General features: G+C 40.5%; 2 protein-coding genes across 2 annotated transcripts in view; one reads left to right on the forward strand and one right to left on the reverse strand.

The window, feature by feature from the left end:
* The window catches only part of appl1 (adaptor protein, phosphotyrosine interacting with PH domain and leucine zipper 1), a 70,451-nt gene that overhangs the window by 33,421 nt on the left and 16,068 nt on the right, over positions 1-20,962 (forward strand). The window contains exons 12-19 of the mRNA XM_043708116.2: positions 8,928-8,970; positions 10,116-10,172; positions 11,482-11,573; positions 12,854-13,036; positions 15,031-15,080; positions 16,432-16,606; positions 16,699-16,735; positions 16,871-17,017. Coding sequence (XP_043564051.2) covers positions 8,928-8,970; positions 10,116-10,172; positions 11,482-11,573; positions 12,854-13,036; positions 15,031-15,080; positions 16,432-16,606; positions 16,699-16,735; positions 16,871-17,017 — 784 coding nt within the window. The remainder of the gene's footprint in view (positions 1-8,927; positions 8,971-10,115; positions 10,173-11,481; positions 11,574-12,853; positions 13,037-15,030; positions 15,081-16,431; positions 16,607-16,698; positions 16,736-16,870; positions 17,018-20,962) is intronic.
* Positions 1-20,962, reverse strand: part of asb14a (ankyrin repeat and SOCS box containing 14a) — a 293,833-nt gene that overhangs the window by 15,471 nt on the left and 257,400 nt on the right. The window lies entirely within an intron of this gene.

Consider the following 20,962-nt stretch of genomic DNA (forward strand, 5'->3'; position numbering starts at 1 on the left):
GTTGCCTCAGAACTGTACTGGTGTGTTAACCTTGATTTTTATACTAGAGCCCTAGATTAAGACTTGAACCAGAACCTATGTTTCAGCCAGCGCAAGGTGCAAATTTAAATTAGGTATCTATTGTACATAGTCAATGAAGAATGAATTTGAGCAGTGTGTATCTTAAACTTCCATTCAAAATCTTTCCCACCACAAGGGTGAGATTAAATCAATCTTGGGTGTTGATTAGAATTATAGAGTCATAGAAATGTGCAGCATGGAAACAGACCCTTCGGTCTAATTCATCCATGCTGACCAGATATCCCAACCCAACCTAGTCCCACTTGCCAGCACCCAACCCATATCCCTCCAAACTCTTCCTATTCATATACCCATCCCGATGCTTCGGTGGGTCGGTGTGGACTTGTTGGGCCGAAGGGCCTGTTTCCACACTGTAGGTAATCTAATCTAATCTAAATATTGCAATCGTACTAACGTCCACCACTTCCTCTGGCAGCTCTTCCATACATGTACCACCGTCTGTATGAAAAAGTTGCCCCTTATGTCTTTTTTATATCTTTCCCCTCTCAACCTAAACCTATGCCCTCTAGTTCTTGACCCCCCCATCCTTTGTTTATTTATCCTATCTATGCCCCTCATGGTTTTATAAACCTCTATAATGTCATCCTTCAGCCTCCGACTCTCCAGGGTAAACAGCATGTTATCAGATTCTTCTTGTGCAAGGATACGAAGGCTGATTGTTGTGAAAAACTGCTGCCCTAGGCAAGCTTGATTAGCTAGTACAATTTGGGAATTGAACTCTGGATCTGTGGAAAAGGACAATGATGCACCTGAAATTAAAGTTCTAAACTGAGGAGGCTCATTTTAATAAGATCAGGTATGATTTGGATAGAGTGAACTGGAAGTGCATACTTTTAGGAAATCTATGTCATGGGGGCTCGCATTCAAGAAGAAAATACAGAGAGTACAGGGTCAACATCTTTCAATGAAGACAAAGGGTGGGACCAACAAATCTTGTGAGCCCTGGATATCAAGGAATACATGAGATCAGATAAGGAGAAAAAGAGATGCAATGGCAGATACTGAGAGCTCAAATGAGTACAAGAATGTGCTAGTATAGAGGAGTACAAGAATGTGCAAGGGGAAAGGAAATTCAGGGGAGCGAAAAGGGGGCATAAAAGAATAGTGGCAAGAAAAGTAAAGAAAAATCCAAATTATTTTACAAGTACATGAGGTAAAAGGGAAAGACTAGGGCCCATCAAGGACTACTGTGGTAATTTGTTTGTGGAGCCAGAGGATACAGGTACCGTTCTAAATGAATACATTGTGTTAGTGCTCACTAGTGAGAGAGACGATGTGGATATAGAAATCATCGAGAAGGACTGATATACATTAAAAAATTAGCTGAGACAGCGGGGAGGTTTTGTGTGGTCTGGCAGGCTACATGTAGATAAACCTCTTGGGCTGGCTGAAATGTAGCCAATAGTTTCAGTGAGGTAAGGGAAGAAATAACATTGGTGCTGGCAAGAATTTTCAATTTCCTTCTGACCACAAGAGAGGAGGCAGAGGAGTAGGGTTAGCCAGTGTATTTTTATTGTTCAAGAAGGGAGCAAAGGATAAACCAGAAACTATGGGCCCGTCAGTGTAACCTCAGTTGTGGGGAAACTATTAGAAGCATAGAGTCATAGAGATGTACAACATGGAAACAGACCCTTCGGTCCAACCTGTCCACGTCAACCAGATATCCCAACCCAATCTAGTCTCACCTGTCAGCACCCGGCCCATATCCCTCCAAACCCTTCCTATTCATATACCCATCCAAATGCCTCTTAAATGTTGCAATTGTACCAGCCTCCACCACATCCTCAGGCAGCTCATTCCGTACATGTACCACCCTCTGTGTGAAAATGTTGCCCCTTAGGTCTCTTTTATATCTTTCCCCTCTCACCCTAAACCTATGCCCTCTAGTTCTGGACTCCCCGATCCCAGGGAAAAGACTTTGTATATTTATCCTATCCATGCCCCTCATAACTTTGTAAACCTCTATAAGGTCACCCCTCAGCCTCTGACGCTCCAGCGAAAACAGCCCCAACCTGTTCAGCATATTTTCTGAACCCTTTCAAGTTTCACAACATCTTTCCGATAGGAAGGAGACCAGAATTGCGCGCAATATTCCAACAGTGGCCTAACCAATGTCCTGTACAGTCGCAACATGACCTCCCAACTCCTGTACTCAATACTTTGACCAATAAAGGAAAGCATACTAAACGCCTTCTTCACTATCCTATCTACCTGCCACTCCACTTTCAAGGAGCTATGAACCTGCACTCCAAGGTGTCTTTGTTCAGCAACACTCCCTGGGACCTTACCATTACTCTAAGGCACTGAAAATAAATTATTAATAATGTGAAGTCACATTCTATTAGGTATTAACTATTGATAGAGATTTTCTAAATGCCAAATGCAATTTTCTTTTAATTTTTTTCTTTCTGCTTCCCTTCTCTCTCATTTCAATCTTTCTTGCCATTCTCTGTATTGTTCTTTCTAAGACATTGTATTTCACCTGAGAAATTAGCACATGCCTCTCTGTTCTCCCTCTCTGTAGCTCTCAGTTCTTCAATCTTAAAAGGTTTCACAATTACATACAGTCATACAGGTCTACAGCAGGGAAACAGGCCCTTCGGTCCAACTTGTCATGCTGCCCAGTTTTCACAATTAATCTAGTCCCATTTGCCTGTGTTTGATTCATATCCCTCCATACCTATCCTATCCGTGTACCCATCCCAATGTTTCTTAAATGACAAAATTGTACTCTGCCTCCACCACTACCTCTGGCAACTCAATCCAGACACTCACCATCCTTTGTATGAAAACACTGCCCCTCTAGACCCTATTGTATCTCTCCCTTCTCACCTAAACCCTTGCACTCTAGTTTTAGACTCCCCTACCATGGGGAAATGCTGTTGGCTATCTACTATATCTACTTGCCTGAGCTTTTGACATCCCAGCTAACATTTCCAGCCACTTGCCATAGTCAGAGTCATTTAGGATACAGAAGATATGCCCATTTCAACTCCCCACTGAATGGTGCAGTCTTTCCCATTCTCCCACTGGATCTTTGTCACCAGGCAAACTTATTTCCATCATTGTTGATTTAGATGAAACCCTCCACAATGACTAGAGAACTCACAAAGAAAGTGTAAAAACCTAAACATACACAAACATGCCAAATGGCAGGCACAATTAGACGCAGTGTCACAGCAAAGTTAATGTCAATGGTAAACTGTACAAAGACACTAGAATGGGCAGCCACTCAACTCTAAAATACCTGACTCATTAGATAGCTAACTGAGGTGAAGTAACTCAAGCAGCACAGGATATTGTTGGAAAAAGAGTGCAAGAGGGTTTGTTCCCAAGTCTCAGAAATAAAATTCGATACTAGATCTATCTTTTGCCCTCTCTGGCAATAAACTCCATGGTACACAACGGTCAGCGCAATCTTTACTAGTCACTGGCATTGCCACTTCATTGAGATATGCACAGTTATGAGTTACCTGGTCATGCAATCTTGAAGAGATGGTCAGTCTGTTTGTGTTGGAGCCATTATCTTTGTGAGCAAAGCCCCAGGTTGCTGACCTCATGAATGTTTGGTAACGTACACAGGATCTCTGCTATCTTTTGTCATGTGGTGTTGCCCCGTAACCCTGTGAATTGCTGCTATTCAAGTGCTCGTCCAATTTGAAGGTAACTATTGAGTATGCTTCCACCAGCCTTTCTAGCATTGTGTTCCAGATCGTATCAGCCTGCTTTATATAAAAATGTTCTCATTTCTCTTTGGACTTTTTTTTTGCCAAATACTTTAGAGTTGTATCCTCTGGCAATTGATCCTACAGCTAACAGAAGCATTCTTTTCTGTAACCACACTCTATGTTCTGTATATTTTATTAAGTTTTTCCTTAAACATTCCCGCTCTGAGGAAAATAATCCGATCTCTCCACATAATTTTATATTATTTTATTTATTGTAGTCACATGTACCTAAGTAGAGTGAAAAGCTTTGTTTTGCCAGCAGTACGGGCAAATCATAACAAACAAGGACATAAAGATCATAGGGTGCTTAGACACAGTGAAGCATACAGGTTACATTGCTCAGGAGGTGCGTAAAACACTGACATCCCTCATCATTTATGTCCCTCCGATTTAACTTCACTGTCTTCACATCCTTTCTAACATGTGATGTCCAGAAAAGGATACCACTTCAGCTGAGGCCTAACTGGTGATTTGTTACAGTTTACCACAATTTCCTTGCTTTTGCACTCAATGCCTATATTATTAAACTCCAGGATCCATTATGCTTTTTCACCATCCTTCATAGCTTGTCCTGCCACCTTCAACAATTTATAAGTGAACCTCCAGATCTCTCTGTCCCTGCACCCTCTTTAAAAATTGTGCCACTTTATTCATAGAGGTTTTTCCTCATTCTTCCCACCAAAATGTATTTTGAAATGCAGTCACAAGGAAAAATTAAAACTTCACCACACATAACTAGTACTACACTAATAGCACTTGCTTTTACATTTCCAGTTGTGAGAAACATCCAGTGGATGTCACTCCTACTTACAGCATCGTTCCCACTTAACTGTAAGGCACTACCCAGCACCAAGGTGATGATTAACTGCCAAAGAACAGAGCGGTCTTGGAACAAATCCCACAGTCTTTTTGCACTTTGACCTTTGAGTGCAGTTTGCTCCTCCAGAAGTTCATCCATTTCTGTCATTAAGTCAACATCGCCACGTAATCTCTTCAAGGCTTTCATGCACTTGTAATTCTGAGTGACAGTTAATCTGCACTTGGAGAGGCAGGGATAAATCAAGAACGGTCAGTATAGTCTTGTTAAAAGGAGGTCACGACTGACCAACTTGATTAAAGTTTTTGAAGAGGTAGCCAGGTGTGTAACTGAGGGTGATGCATTTGAAGTAATTTACTTGGACTTCAGCAAGGCAAGTCCTTGATGAACATTAGGATCCTGGGAAGCATGGAAAATCGGTGGGACCTTTATGAGCCTAACTACTGGTTGTTTTAAAAAATTCTCAAGGTCAGGTTCGTAGGAGAGTAGTCTGACACAGAACAAACGACCAAGAGGCGAGTCTGCTAGAATATGGGCATTTTATTCCCCGCAGCGTCGCCACAACGGGTCTGGCTTATACTCACTCTACATGTTACCGGAACTGGGAGCCGTCAGTTCTCGTAGAGCGGTTGCCAACAACCCACGCTCTGCGGTTAAACGTAACCCCGGAGCAGACTCCCGGGTCTGGCTTATACTCACTCTACATGTTACCGGAACTGGGAGCCATCAGTTCTCGTAGAGCGGTTGCCAACAACCCACGCTCGGCGGTTAAACGTAACCCCGGAGCAGACTCACCGAACTGGAGACTTTTCCAGCTGATATACTCTTTTCCAGATATAAGCATTCATGTGAACAGCAGAGCAAGGCTAAAAAACACATTCCATTCTGGTTACATACAGATAAGAAGATTCACACGGGGAGGTGTGTAATAAGATTCACACGGGACTAAGCAACACCTCCATTCCGGTTAGATTCACACATGTATTGGGACATAATTTTTAACCGTTTCACCACATTCCACTGCTTGGAATTTTACACCACATTCCACTGCTTGGCCCAATACATGTGTTACATTATGCTTAATTCAGTTCAATTCGTTTCAGTTAATTTCAGTTCAGTCAATTCAGTGTAGTTCAATTCAGCTCAGTTCAGGTCTGTTCAGTTCAATTCAATTGTGTTCAATTCAGTTCCGTCCATTTCAATTCAATTTAGCTCAGTTCCATTTTGTTCCGTTCAATTTGATTCACTTCAGTTCCACTCAGTTCAGTTCAGTTCAATCCCATTCAATTCTGTTAACTCCGCTTCAGCTTTTTGGACATGCCCACATCCTCCGCTGTACCCCAGGCAAGGGGTTCTTCGGCAGGACTGGGATCCTCTCTCAAACAAACTGCCACGTACATGCCCACATCCATGCCATCCCGGGACGGTCGGGACCTCCACAGTTTGTTCTTCTGGTTTCTTAGTCTTTTTCCAAAACATTGTTCTGTATCAAAATCTCTCCTCAATTGCGATTGATCCTGCCGACTACGCCAAATGTTTTAAAAAATTCTCAAGGTCAGGTTCGTAGGAGAGTAGTCTGACACAGAACAAACGACCAAGAGGCGAGTCTGCTAGAATATGGGCATTTTATTCCCCGCAGCGTCGCCACAACGGGTCTGGCTTATACTCACTCTACATGTTACCGGAACTGGGAGCCGTCAGTTCTCGTAGAGCGGTTGCCAACAACCCACGCTCTGCGGTTAAACGTAACCCCGGAGCAGACTCCCGGGTCTGGCTTATACTCACTCTACATGTTACCGGAACTGGGAGCCGTCAGTTCTCGTAGAGCGGTTGCCAACAACCCACGCTCGGCGGTTAAACGTAACCCCGGAGCAGACTCACCGAACTGGAGACTTTTCCAGCTGATATACTCTTTTCCAGATATAAACATTCATGTGAACAGCAGAGCAAGGCTAAAAAACACATTCCATTCTGGTTACATACAGATAAGAAGATTCACACGGGGAGGTGTGTAATAAGATTCACACGGGACTAAGCAACACCTCCATTCCGGTTAGATTCACACATGTATTGGGACATAATTTTTAACCGTTTCACCACATTCCACTGCTTGGAATTTTACACCACATTGGTCCCTAAAGGTATCCGGACAGTTAGAAAATGTGGTTAAGAAGGCATACGGCATGCTTGCTGAGGCGTAGACAGCATGGCATCTGTGGTTAGAATTGCTGCCTGACAATTACCAGGGACCTGGGTTTGATTCTAGCCTTGGGTTACTGTGTATGTGGAGTTTGCATGTTCTCCCTGTGTCTGCGTGGGTTTCAGTTGCTCCAGTTTCCACCCACAATCCAAATATGTCAGTCAGGTGAATTGGCCATGTTAAATTGCCTATAATGTCAGGTGCATTAGTTAGAGGGAAATGGGTCTGGGTGGGATACTCTTTGTGGGGTCGGAAGGGCCTGTTTTCACAGTGTAGTGAATCTAATTGTTTCCGCAGGGATCCTATGATTTTCTAGAGTTTAAAAAGAGCTAGGAGGCTATGCTATAGCAGTATTAAAAGTTGATTAGGCCACAATTGGAATGTTGTGTGCAATTCTGGTATTCACATAGGAGTGTTGTTGTGGTTCTGTTCGCCGAGCTGGAAGTTTTTGTTGCAAACGTTTCGTCCCCTGGCTAGGCGACATCATCAGTGCTTGGGAGCCTCCTGCAAAGCGCTTCTTTGATGTTTCCTCCGGTGTTTATAGTGGTCTGTCCCTGCCGCTTCCGGTTGTCAGTTTCAGCTGTCCGCTGTAGTGATTGGTATATTGGGTCCAGGTCGATGTGTTTGTTGATGGAGTTTGTGGCTGAATGCCATGCCTCTAGGAATTCCCTGGCTGTTCTCTGTCTGGCTTGCCCTATGATAGTAGTGTTGTCCCAGTCGAATTCATGTTGCTTTTTGTCTGCGTGTGTGGCTACTAAGGATAGCTGGTCGTGTCGTTTCGTGGCTAGTTGATGTTCATGTATGCGGATTGTTAGCTGTCTTCCTATTTGTCCTATATAGTGTTTTGTGCAGTCCTTGCATGGTATTTTGTACACTACATTAGTTTTGCTCATGTTGGGTATCGGGTCCTTCGTTCTGGTGAGTTGTTGTCTGAGCGTGGCTGTTGGTTTGTGTGCCGTTAGGAGTCCTAGGGGTCGCAGTAGTCTGGCTGTCAGTTCCGAGATGCTCCTGATGTATGGTAGTGTGGCTAGTCCTTTTGGTTGTGGTATGTCCTCGTTCCGTGGTCTTTCTCTTAGGCATCTGTTGATGAAGTTGCGCGGGTATCCGTTTTTGGCGAATACCTTGTATAGGTGTTCCTCTTCTTCTTTTTGCAGTTCTGGTGTACTGCAGTGTGCTGTGGCCCTTCTGAATAGTGTCCTGATGCAGCTTCGTTTGTGTGTGTTGGGGTGGTTACTTTCATAGTTTAGGACTTGGTCTGTGTGTGTGGCTTTCCTGTATACCCTTGTAGTGAATTCTCCTCACATAGGAGTGTGATTGCACTGAAGAGTGTGCAGAAGAGATTTACCAGGATCTTGCCTGGGTAGGAGAGTTTCTTATGAAGAGAGCTGGATAGACTGGGGTTGTTATCCTTGAGCAATGAAATCTGAGAGGGGACATGATTGAGATGTATAAAATTATGAGTGGTATAGATAGGTAGACAGAATTTTTTTACCCATTGGACCGTTGACTGAGGGCATGGATTTAAGGTAAGTGGCAGGAAGTTGAGATAGGCTATGAGAAATATTTTGTTTTATTCAGAGGGTGGTGGGACTCTGGAGCTCATTTTGCAAAAGTGGTAGAAGCAGAAACCTTCATTGAAGAATTACTTAGATGTACATTTGCAATGCCAAGGCATGCAAGGATATGGGCCAAGTGCAGGAAAATGGGGCTAAAATAGTTAATGGTTGTTTTTGACTGGCGTAGACTCAGTGGGCCAAAGGGACTTTGAGTGCTGTAAACATGTATGATGGTATCTTTCACTCTGCGTAGTTTTTGGACTACAGCTACCACTGTCACAAAGCTATCACAAGAACATTATTGCTGAAAAGATGAAAACAGTTCTGCAGAGGCACTATTTTTAGAAGAACCCATTTACAGCTTGTAAGAAAATTTTTTTTTTAGAGCCAACTAAGTGAAGTTTCCAATGTCTATGGTTGTAATAATTCAGCCCTTTTAATAAAGTACTACACAGCTTTATGGAATAGTTCAACACGTTCTGTCATTTTTTAATGTATAATCATTTAGAGGTTAAAAAAATTAATGGCTCTTTTTAATATTCCAGAGCTGTTCTTTTACAAGCAGAGAGTAAAAAAGAGTGTGAAGAGGTAAGCTTTGAAGGTAGTCTTTCCCAATATGAGCATTTCTTTCATAACACGACTTTAAATACAATCTTGCAATTACTACATACGCATGTATGTACTGTGAGATTCTTGTACTTACAAAAAATGTCTTTTTTAATTGAGGATGCTAATCACTTGTCGATAAACTTTATGCTAACAACAATAAAACAGTGAATGGATGAAGTAACAATGTTAGAGATGAAGAAAAGGTTGAAGGATAGGTCTATTAAATTATTAGATCCATTTCATGTTAGAATACTTTGTGACACATTTGCAAGATGTCAATCACACACAGTTGTTTCTCTGATAACGCAATGGAAGAATCGCATTTTAGTAACAATGTTTAAAATATTGGCGATGTAATCATGTTACAGCCAACGCGTTTTAAAATTCACGCTTTAGAAACAGCGTCCCCAATTTATCAATCGCATCACAGCAAATTCGAGTTGGCACGATTGACCTGTACATTGCTGTATCAGAAACAGTATTTTAGTGTTTACAAAAATTTCTCTTGCAAACATGGAAAACTCAAAAATGCTGTACGCTTCTTTGTCACAGTTTGATAATCTCACTTTTTTTGTTTGGACAAGTTGATTTGCAAGTTGGTGTTAAACTGTATTACCCGAGGCTTTGAACACTTTTTATCTAGACTTTGTGAATTTAAGAGAAACCTAGCTACCTGAATAATATAATGGGCAATGAAATGTGCCACATTGATGTCCTTGAAACGTCCTATCTAGTTTACAATAACACCCCCCATTAGAGATCAGTTGCCCATGTAAAACCATCAGATTGTCTAGATTGCCTCACTTTCGAGTTAGAGCGCAAACTGTGTCATTGCAATTCAGTTTACTCTAATACATATGCCCGAACTATTAATTATTAGTAAAAGCTTTGAGTTGTCTTCTCAATATCTTTCTTGGGTCATATGTTGATTCCATTTAACATTAGTAGCCAGCCATGTATGCACTTACTTTAGTTGTTATTGAATCTTGTGTGTGAAACGTGGTCTTCATTACTAAGAAAATATCCAAGTTCTATGATGGGAAGAGAATATACTGTGTTTTATTTTCTGGATTATGCCTATTATAAGCATTTTTGCTTATTTTAATGTTCCTTTTTCTTTGTAGTGGATTGCAACAATCAATAATATTTCCAAACGTATCTATCTCAGCGAAAACCCAGAAGTAAGGTTGCATGTTACTGCGATTGATAATTTTCTATCTGCATCAATTAAATAAAAGAATAAGTTCCAGAGGGTTCTATGTTCGCAGCATGCTTTAAGCTACTAAATTTCATGGTCTTGATTCTCTTTCTCATTTATTTATGTGGTATTACTTTTTATTTATTCAAATCTGTAATTCAGATGTGGCCATTCCATAACCTCCAGTACTTTAATTTATTGAGAGATGGTTCTTCATTCAGAAACTTGTGTATTCTAATAAATATGTTACTCTATGCAATTGAAAGGATCTGAATACCTTTCAATCCTTGGAAATAAGTGGGCATGGACTTATTTTGAAGAAATAAAACTATATGATGGTGAATCCTAGCATTGTAATCTCATAGTTTCTGACACACAGGTAATTATATTACATTTGAATTTATAGATTGAGTCATATTACAATGGTAAGTAAAATTCAATGTCCCGAGATCACAGGCTTTAAAGTAAATGGCATAGGATCTAGAGGGGCGATGAGGTGAAATATTTTCACCCTGAGCACAATTAGGATACAGAGTGCTCTACCTACAAAGGTGCTAGCTATAAATAATATAAAGAGTGAATTGAACAGATATTTAAAATGAGGAATTGCAGAGTTATTGACAAAAACTGGGATTAGTGCATTTCAATAAGACTGCATGCATGCAAGGAACCAATTAGCCTCCATCTATAATTTTCAACAATTCTATTCCATTTTCTTTCTGTTTGTTATTTAGCCTAGAAGATGTCACCAATTTATTCTCCTATTTTTCCCTGCTCCTTCCTGTTACTCCCTCAGGACGGTTCTTCATCTGAGAGGCAGTATAACCATCTCACCAGCAGTTTTCCATCTTTGTCTGACAACTAACCAGCAGTTCCACAACATACCATACAATGAGTCAAATAGTCTGCACACAATTAACATTTCTTTTAACAATTATGCAAGAAACATGTCTATGCAATAATTCTTAAAGGGATTGCACAGGGCTGTTGTATAAAATAAATTAGAGGAAACATTGCTTGTCAGTGGTCCATACTGAAGGATTTCCAGCAGATGGAACTGAATATCAGTCAAGAGTTATACCCTGATAGACAATGATGTGCCAAGACCTATTGTGAACTTAATAAGTAATCACCAATGTAAACCAGTTATATGTTAACTTGTTATGTGCATCAAAGCAAAATTGTATGAAACCTTATAAATGTTGGCTACTGCATTGTACTTCACAGTTATCAGTGAACAAACAGCTGTGGAGATTTGCAGCAATCAGTAAGTCACTTTGTTCTCTTTACAGGAATTGGCTGCTCGTGTAAACCAGTCTGCTCTGGAGGCTGTTACACCTTCCCCTTCATTTCAACAGCGCCATGAAATCTCAAGGCCTACAGTGTAAGCAGAAATTAGATTCTGGAATTGGATTCTGAAGAGTAAACTTGATATCTAATGTTAAGTGAAAACAAAATGTTTGAAATACTTGATAGGTCAGGCAGCATCAATGGAGAGAAATTGGATTAATGTTTCAGGCTGATGGCCATTTACCTGAGCACTCTTGAGCTTGATTGCCTCATTCCATTAGGCAGAAATAATCACACACCTAACTGATCTTTTTGAAACTTGTAAGTTATGCTTTAAATGGTATAAGTAAATAAGAAAATTGATCTGGATTTTGTGGCGGAACTGTCAGTATTGCTTACAGTACTACTCTGAAATTGATAGTAATTTCTAGCAACCAAACTTACATAAATAGATATGGAAATCTAAAAGGTGTGATCAAGAATTCTACACTTACCTCCACTGTGCAGTGTTGAAATCTTTGCAGAATGCAAATAATTTAATCCCTTTTACTGTGTAATGTCACTGAAAATCTGTGCAAATAGTACCTTGTTAATGAGGTATATTATACTAAATCAAATACTCTTCACCTTGAAAATCTAAATTTATATTTGTATGTCGGATGTTTCCTTTAAGAAACATTGCTGATTAAGAAGTTCCAGAATGTTTGGTGTTTTCTAAGTTTGTGGTATTTCAGCTTCCAATCTCTATTTGTCACTGCTTTCGGAAAAATTAATAAAAATTAAAGGATATATTGTGCTGTTTATTATGATTTGCTGTCTGTGTAAATACTTGAAGTTGCATATCTGCTAGATATCTGGAGATCCCCTTGATTTTGCAGCAGTTTCAAATTAACGTCAGTAAAGGGAAAATCTGTTACTAGACTTTTATAAACCGCTTTAACCACTAAATGTAATATTTTTCAAATCTCCTGGAACATGAAATTTCAACAAAACAAATTATTGAAGAAGAATGTAGTAGTTTTCCAGAACATGACATGCTATTTCAGAACAGTAGTGAAAGTAGAATTTATGATAGCTTTCAAGTGGCGAAGTACATGAAAAGAAATAACAGCAGACTGGAGCAAACCCAGCACAAGAGTTGTGTTGCTTAAAATAAATTCTAAGATCCTAAGTTACTAGAAGGTGCACAGAGCCTTATTTGCAGTTTTGGCACAAAGCTTTACCTGAGATGTGTAAGGGCATGAATGTGAATCTTCGTTGTGTGATGTCGTATACTGTATTGAGTTTTGGGTACTAAAAAAAAAATTGAAAATGTAACCGTAGTGACCCTGGAAAAAAAATTCATTTTTTAAAATCCTAACTTGCATCTAACAGCCACAGCAGACCTCATCCCTCTCGAGCAAACAGTTCCAGCTCTGTTGGATCAGAATCTGCTTCTCTTTCTGCAGCGTCATTAGACTCAATAGTTGCTCCAGACACACCCATTCAGTTTGACATAATTTCTTCTGTCAGTGAGGACTTGTCTAACCAAGCAAAGATTTCAGGACCAGGAACCAGGTAAGTGTAAAGAACCAGTTTTTTTTTTAAGAAGTGTTTGTGAACTTCGGCATTTCAATAGTAAGAGGTTAAGTCTGCTAATTAAGCTGAAGCTTTTGCCTTTAATTTGAAAGTTTGTTGTCTTTAGTTTGGAAAGGAAGTATTTGGTTAGAATGTTTTCATGCTTTCTATGTTGAGAAATTGGGGTCAATTAGCTCATTTGTCTGGACAGCTGGTTCGCGATACAGAGAGATGCCAATAGCACTGGTTCAATTGACATACCAGCTGTGGTTTTAATGAAGGTCCTGCTTCTCAAACTTGTCCCTTGCCTGAGGTACTAATGCTTAAACACATTACCAGTCATCTCTCTCAAATTAGAGAACAGTCCTATGGTCCTCTGGGACTATGGTAACTTTACTTTTATTGAGAAATTTCATACCATAAGATAAGAAGCTGATTTACGTCATTTTGTCTATCGTGCGCTGCACCATTCGATCAAGGGTGGTATGTTTCTCAGCTCCAATATCCTGCTTTCTTCCTGTAACCCTTGATGCCCTTAGAACCTGTCAATCTCTGTCTTAAATACACCAAGGACTTAACTTTCTGTAGAAATGAACTCCGTGGATCCACAACCCTCTGGTTAAATAAGTTCCTCCTCATTCTAGTTCTAAAGGGTCATTGACCCTTCACTGTGAGGCTGTGCCCTTGAATCCTGGTCTGTCCTACTAGTGGAAACATTTTCTCCATGTCCACTTTACCCAGGACTCTCAGTATTCTCAGGTCAGGCAGCATCGAAGGAGCAGGAGATTCGGCGTATCGGGCATAATCCCTTCATCAGGCTTATGCCCAAAACATCAATTCTCTTGCTCGTCAGATGCTGCCTGACCTGCTGTGCTTTCCCAGCAACACACTCTTGAGTCTGATCTTCAGTGTCTGCAATCCTCACTTTCTCAGTATTCTCAGTAAATTTCAAGGTGTTTCCCCACTTGCCCAAATCCTTCCAACCTCTATCAAATACAGACCTCCGCTGGATCCCATCCATGGCCAACACATCCATCCTTAGAAACGTGGCCCAAAACTGCTCTGTGTTCCAAATGCGTTCTAACCAAAGCCTTATATATGCTCAGCAGTATATGCCTGCTCTTGTACTATTATTGTGTTGCCATAGTCTTACCAGACCATACGGGCTGCTCTCTCATTCAAGAGAGAAACAACGGGTGGTGATTTAACCTGAGGGCCACCAGGCCTCAGGCGAGGGAGGGAGGTTGAGAAGGATAGTCCTTCATGGTAGCCTCAAACCAGTATTGGGAATTGAATTCACATTGTTGGCATCACATTGCTGTGCAAACCAACAGTCCAGTCAACTGAGCTAAACCAATTCCCTTCTTGTATTCTCGCCCTCTTGAAATGAATGCTAACATTGCATTTGTCTTCTAAACTGCAAACTGACGTGCATGTTAACCTTAAGAGAATCCTAAACTCTCAATTCTCAAGAAGACTCTTGTCTCTCAGTGTGTCAGATTTCCAAAACCTTTTCCTATTTAATTGTTAGATTTTAAATGTTTCTCTTACAGTCAGCTTTTTCTTGCAGTGAGTAGCTCAGCCAGATAGATAACGAGGATCCAAAGGTTTGATCTTCAATCTGAACTGAGTTAAGCAATATTAATAGAGGCAATGTAAGGAGCACTGTGACTAACTAGTGTGTCCCTGGTTAGGGAAAGAGGAGGTGGTGAAATCATCAGAAAGGACCCTTGTTTCTGATTACTATCTAGAAATTTGAACTGAAGTGGAAATGTGATTTTTGGGTAATGGATGAATTGATTTGCTGTGATGCTGTTGAATAACCCACACCCACTTACTCTTAGACTCATGAATGAAAATGGGGAAAATGTTTCATTGTGTATCACAGAAATATATCTTCAACAAAGGAAGGGAAGCAACTTGACCAAAAAAAGAAGAAAAATTGTTCCTTTAAAAGTAATCAAATATTTTGCCATTTTTAATTCTTCCATTAGAACAAATCCATTTGGAGAATGTGGGGAGCCAAAAACAGAGGAGCCTGAAGGTAAGGATTAGTTTTTCTGTGCAAGAAATGGAACAGTGAAGTTTTTTCTTTCTTGAATATATAAGTGTGAAGCTTTAAATGATTGTGTCATGTTAGTGCAGTCATCTGTCTAGGTCATTCCATAAAGATAGTAGAATGGCCAATATTTGCTGTATAGAGCTTATGCTGAAAAATCTAGTGCTCTTTAAAGGATGAGTAGCATAGGGTGGAATTTTCTTGCCTATTGAGCAAGTGGGACAAGTGGCAGGGAAGGGCGAATAATCAGTCAGGTTGGCACTAGCCAGATACTTCACATCTGCACACCGCCACCACCCACAGCAATCAAGCACTACATGGCAATGTCCATGGGCAACCTTTCTGACCTGGCTCCAAAACAGGGCATCACCCTGCCACTGGTCTGATTTACCTGACTTCCCAGCAGGCCTTAAAAGTGGTTGCTTTCCCAATAGAGAAACCAGGCTGACCTGCCGGCAATTTCAGGGAATGGGTTGTAGTTTCCTCCATTGGGACAAGGAAGTGGAACAGCGTAGATGGCTGAAACTGCTATCCCTATCCCTTGAACCATCCCTATCCCTTCAACCTTCCCCCTCCCCCTGCGATCTTCCAAAAGAAAACTCCCTGCTTACTGGTGAAGCTCCTCATGGCTCTGCAGTCTTGTCCGCCAGCTACACTGTATCTCTCAATGGCTATGTCCATTGATTTGGCTGGCAGCTTCAGGAAAGCCAGGACTTCACAGGTAATCCCCTTGATAGCCAGGAAATATGGCCAACTTTCTCACCTCTGAAGATCCGTGCCCCACATTTATTGTAAAGAGCAATAAATTCAGACCATAGTTTTTATTACTGTTTTCAAAATATAAGATAGTGGTCATCAAGTCCTCCATCATGCATCCCAGAATAATAAGGAGCAAGAATCACTCTTACACATCTCAAGGTTTAGTATTGCCACAATTTCACTGTTGATATTTAGAATATATTTGTTTTTAACATGTTTTAGGAAGATTCAGATACGTTCCTATTTATTACAAATTTTTTTGTTACTTTGTACTTTTAGTTATTGTCCTTCAAGGTTAGCATATTTTATAGTCTTGTGTGAATAATCAAAGCAAGGAGAAAATTAAAAACAACATTGGTATAAGTAATTGATGTTTCTCAGAGATGGACTTCACAGATAGTGTAGTTCAAGCTATGTGATTCATTTAACTTTGGATAAACTACTGACCTGACCTGACTGAACTTGATACAGGTCATTGATTCTATTTCCTTTTGTTTCACCCTTTCTGACTCCTTGTATGTGTAAAGTGAACTGCATCAATTAAAACAGATTGATGTTTTTATTCTAATATCCGCAGAATCTATACTTCATCAGTTGTTTATTGTGAGATTTCTTGGATCAATGGAAGTAAAAGCAAATGAAACCTCGGATGTTATTTGTGACACAATGCGTCAAATCCTTGCTGCCCGTGCTATACATAACATCTTTCGGATGACCGAGTCACATTTACTAGTAACTGGTGACTGTTTGAAGTAAGTTAGTTCTTCTGTTTCATAGAATTGTTTTCTGTACATGATCAATTATATTATGTACATGGCTGATTATAGTTTACTTTGCATTTTAGGTTGATTGATCCTCAGACTCAAGTCATTCGCTTAAGGGTTGGTATTTTCAAGCTTCCTCATGTCTAGTTCACTTAAAAAAGAAGTCTTCTGCTTGTATTAATTAAGCCCTATTACTCTGTGTTACAGAAGCTTTCTTGAATCTGTTGTCTTTTTTGTACTTTTTTGTTGCAGTTCCCTTTGCAAAATGTGGTTCTTTGTGCGACTCACAAAGAGAACAAACGTCTCTTCGGGTTTGTGCTGCATACCGGAGGAAGCAGAGTAGAAGGACGACCGGTCTCCATCTGCTATGTGTTTGAATCAAACAATGAGGGAGAGAAGGTAAGGGGAAGCATACCTTCTGGTAGTGTTTCTTATTCTACTTTAAACCAAAACAATATCATCAATTGAACAGTAAAACTCAGGAAAGTTCAGTTGAACTCATTCAGATCATTTGAGTCTGGGTTATTGGATTTGTGTGTACCTGACCATAGAATGTACTGTCTCTTCCCAGTCCTGTCTCATCTCATCCCTACCATGTTTAAACTGGGAATTGTTTTGTGTCCGTATAAGTGTGCGTTTCAATAGCTCAGATTCTTCTTTCCTTTAGCCAATCACTGAATGTCTTTCTGCTTTATCCAATCATAATGTCATTTGTCCTTTTGCAATCACTCCCTCCCTCCTCCTGCCCTTAACCCATTATAGAGTCATAGAGGTATATAGCATGGCAACAGACCCTTCTGTCCAACTTGTCCATGCCGACCACATATTCTAAATAAATCTAGTCCCATTTGCCAGCATTTGGCCCATATCCATCTATACCCTTGCTATTCATATACCCATCCAGATGCCTTTTAAATGTTGTAATTGTACAAGCCTCCACCACTTCCTCTGGCAGCTCATTCCACACACGCACCACCCCCTGCATGAAAGACTTGCCCCTTAGGTCCATTTTAAATCTTACCCCTTTCACCTTAAATCAATGCCCACTAGTTTTGGACTCATCCGTTCCAGAGAAAATATCTTGTCTATTTATCCTGCCATGCCCCTTGTGGTTTTATAAACCTCTATAAGGTCACCCCTCAGACTCTGATATGCCAGGGAAAATAGCCCCTATCTATTCAGCCTCCTCCTATAGCGCAAACACATCAACCCTGGCAACATCCTTGTAAATCGTCTCTTTATCCTTTCATGTTTCTCGACATTCTTCCAAAGAATGGAGACCAGAATTGCACTTAGAATTCCAAAAGTGGCCTAACCAGTGTCCTGTACAGCCACAACATGACTTCCCAACACCTATCCCACCTTCACTATCTGATTTACCTGTGACTCTACTTCCAAGGAGCTATGAACCTGCACTCCAAGGTTTCTTTGTTCATTGATACTCCCGAGGACCTTAACATTATGTGTGTAAGTCCTGACCTGATTTGTTTTTCCAAAATGCAGCAGCATAAACTCCATCTGCTTTATCACTATGCCTCAACTGTCATTGTATACTACCATTGTAATAGAATTGAATTACCCTGAGTGAGTTAACAACAATGTCTGTTCCCATCTTGGTATTCACCTGCCTTATCTTCCTTTCTCACTGAGCATCTTGCTGAACCTGTGTAATGGGGGCTAACCTGTCTAGACTTCTTCCTGTGCAGCTGATACCATCCCCACTATTAGCATCTGAAATCTCTCAATTAAACAACAATCCCTGACCAATCACATTTCTTTCCAATAAATCACTCATGAACTAAAACCTTAACCCATAACCTTGTGGACGATTATTATAACATCTCAGCTTTGATTGAAGTCTGGCTCCCTGATGAGACATTTCCCGAATTGAAGCCTTCATGACCAGCCATTTTCTCTATCACCTGCCTTTTCCAAGCCTTGGTGGTAGCATGATGCTTATAATTATGTAATATTTTTGCTTCTATCCTTCCTGCTTTGGCACCCACTTCGTTGAGCACTAAATATCTTGTGTCCTATCATCAAACTCTGAGATATATTGCCCTTTATCCCTTGTCCTCTTCACTTCATCCTTGAACTTTCAATCACATTCTGTTTCCCTCGTCCCACTCTGAATTAATTGGTTCTTTGTGCTCTCTATAGCATTTCCTCAATAAAAGCTCTGCTACCCATATTTATGATCATTTTATTGACTGCCATCTCCTCAAGGCTTAATTGATATCAAGCCCACATGAACATTTACTTGCACCCTTCAAAACCCCTCTTTCTACTTACTTTCTTCTACAGCTACTCCTAAATCAACTTGACTAAGCACTCTTAAGCTCCTAACTGTTGGCCGGTTCACTCAATATAATATTTACTCATCTGTTAATTTGTCCAATCTTCTCTTTGCCAGCTTTGATACCTCATTCCTTGGGCTTGATTGTCTCTGTGGATTTTAGGACCCTGATGTCATGGTCAAATGAGACTTAGTGATATTTAGATGGCATTGTGAGGGAAATAGTCTTTGGGTTATGATTTTCCTTAATAGCAGGCTCTCCTACCCTAGAAAAAGGAGAACGCTGCCCTCAAGGGTGTGAGAAAGAGTGTGCCTAACAAATCTACAGGTTGTTCTGCTATAATGCGAGTTTCATTAATGCAAATTTGCCAAAATGTAATTGACAAATTGGGAATGTTGTTTCTCAAGTGCGAACTTTTAAAGTGTGTATTGGTTATAATTTAATTCTGGCCCCATTAGTTTAAATGGTGCTGCTATTACACAATTTTCGTATAACACGGGATTGCGTGAGAATAGAGCTACTGCATTATAGCAGAACCAACTGTAGTGGTATTTTTCAAGGAGGTGATAATTGTTTGGATGAAGACTGGGAAGTTGATGTGATCCAGGGTAACTTGGCAAGTTGGATTCAGAATTGGCTTAGTGACAGGAGACAGGGTAGTGGTTGAAGGCTGTTGGTCTGATTGGAGCGTAGTGTGAAGTTGCATACCACAGGAATTAGTTCTGAATCTCTTACTGTTTCTAATATTCATAAATAATGTAGATGAGGATATGGATGTGATGGGTGTGATAAGTACATTTAGATGACAACCAACTGGCCAAACTTTAACCGTGAGGTGGAAGATGTTGGGTTACAGGAGGATATAAATGACTAGTCGGGTGAGCAGATCAGTGGCAGATGGAATTTAGCTTTGATAAGTGTGAAGTGATGGACATTGGAATAAGACAAGAGAGTACGCAATGTATGGTAGGACACTAGGAATCTTGGGCTGCTTGTCCACAGATCCCTGAAGGTGGCAGGACAGGTTAATAGGCTAATTAAAAAGGCATACAGGACACTTGCCTTTACCGGTCCTGGCATAAATTATGAGAACAGAAAGGTCATGTTGAGCTGTGCAGAGTTTTAGTTAGGCCACAGTTCTGGTCACCACACTTTAGGAAGGATGTGATTATATTGGACAGGGTGCAGGTTGATTCACCAGGATGCTGCCTGGCTGGAGCATTACACCCATGAAGAGAGACTGGATAAGCTTGGATTGCTTTCTTTGGAGCAGTGGAAGTTGAGGGGGAATCCTAATAAAGGTGTTTAAGATTAAGAGGGTCATGGACAGGATAAAAAGAAAGTAGCTGTTCCCCTTAATCTAAGGGTCAATATCAAGTCAACATAATTTTAAAATGAAATGCAGGAGATTTAAAGAGATTTGAGGAAAGCCTTTCTCACCCAGGGACGGTGGAGGGTCTGGAATTGCCTGGGATATTAGTCGAAGCAGGAAACCTCACGACCTTTTAAAAAAGTACATGGATGAACTCTTGAAGTGTCATAACATTTAGGGCTATGCACCTAGTGCCAGATGCGGCACTAGTAAGTAGTAGTGTATTTTTGTCAGTAGAAATATGGTGGGCTCATAGACCTTTTCTGTGCAATATGATTCTATGATTTCAACCCTTCTCTAACGCTTTCAGCTTAGGAGGAGCCTGGTCCACCAAGCAGCTGTCCTGCTTTCTGTTAGTTCTAGAAACCTATCTACCACTGTCGTTATAGGATTGATCAGGACAAAGGCCCCAGCATGGTTCAAATAAGGCTTGTCCCAATAGAACAGATCTCTCCTTCCACAGTACTGGTGCTAATTGCTTATGAATTGTAACCCATTTCTCCATACTGTTCTTTAAGCAGCACATTTACTTCTGCAATTTTATTTACACAATGCCAATGTGCACATGGCTCAGATGGTAATCTGGATTATTACTTTTTTAGTTCTGCATTTTAATTTAATTGGAGTAGCTCATAATTGCACAGCAGAGTCTCTTTCTTTGTCATTGGTATATAC

The sequence above is a fragment of the Chiloscyllium plagiosum genome, unplaced genomic scaffold (assembly GCF_037043375.1).
Source record: "Chiloscyllium plagiosum isolate Xiang-an unplaced genomic scaffold, Cpla_swu_hap1 HiC_scaffold_14, whole genome shotgun sequence".
NCBI lineage: Eukaryota > Metazoa > Chordata > Chondrichthyes > Orectolobiformes > Hemiscylliidae > Chiloscyllium > Chiloscyllium plagiosum.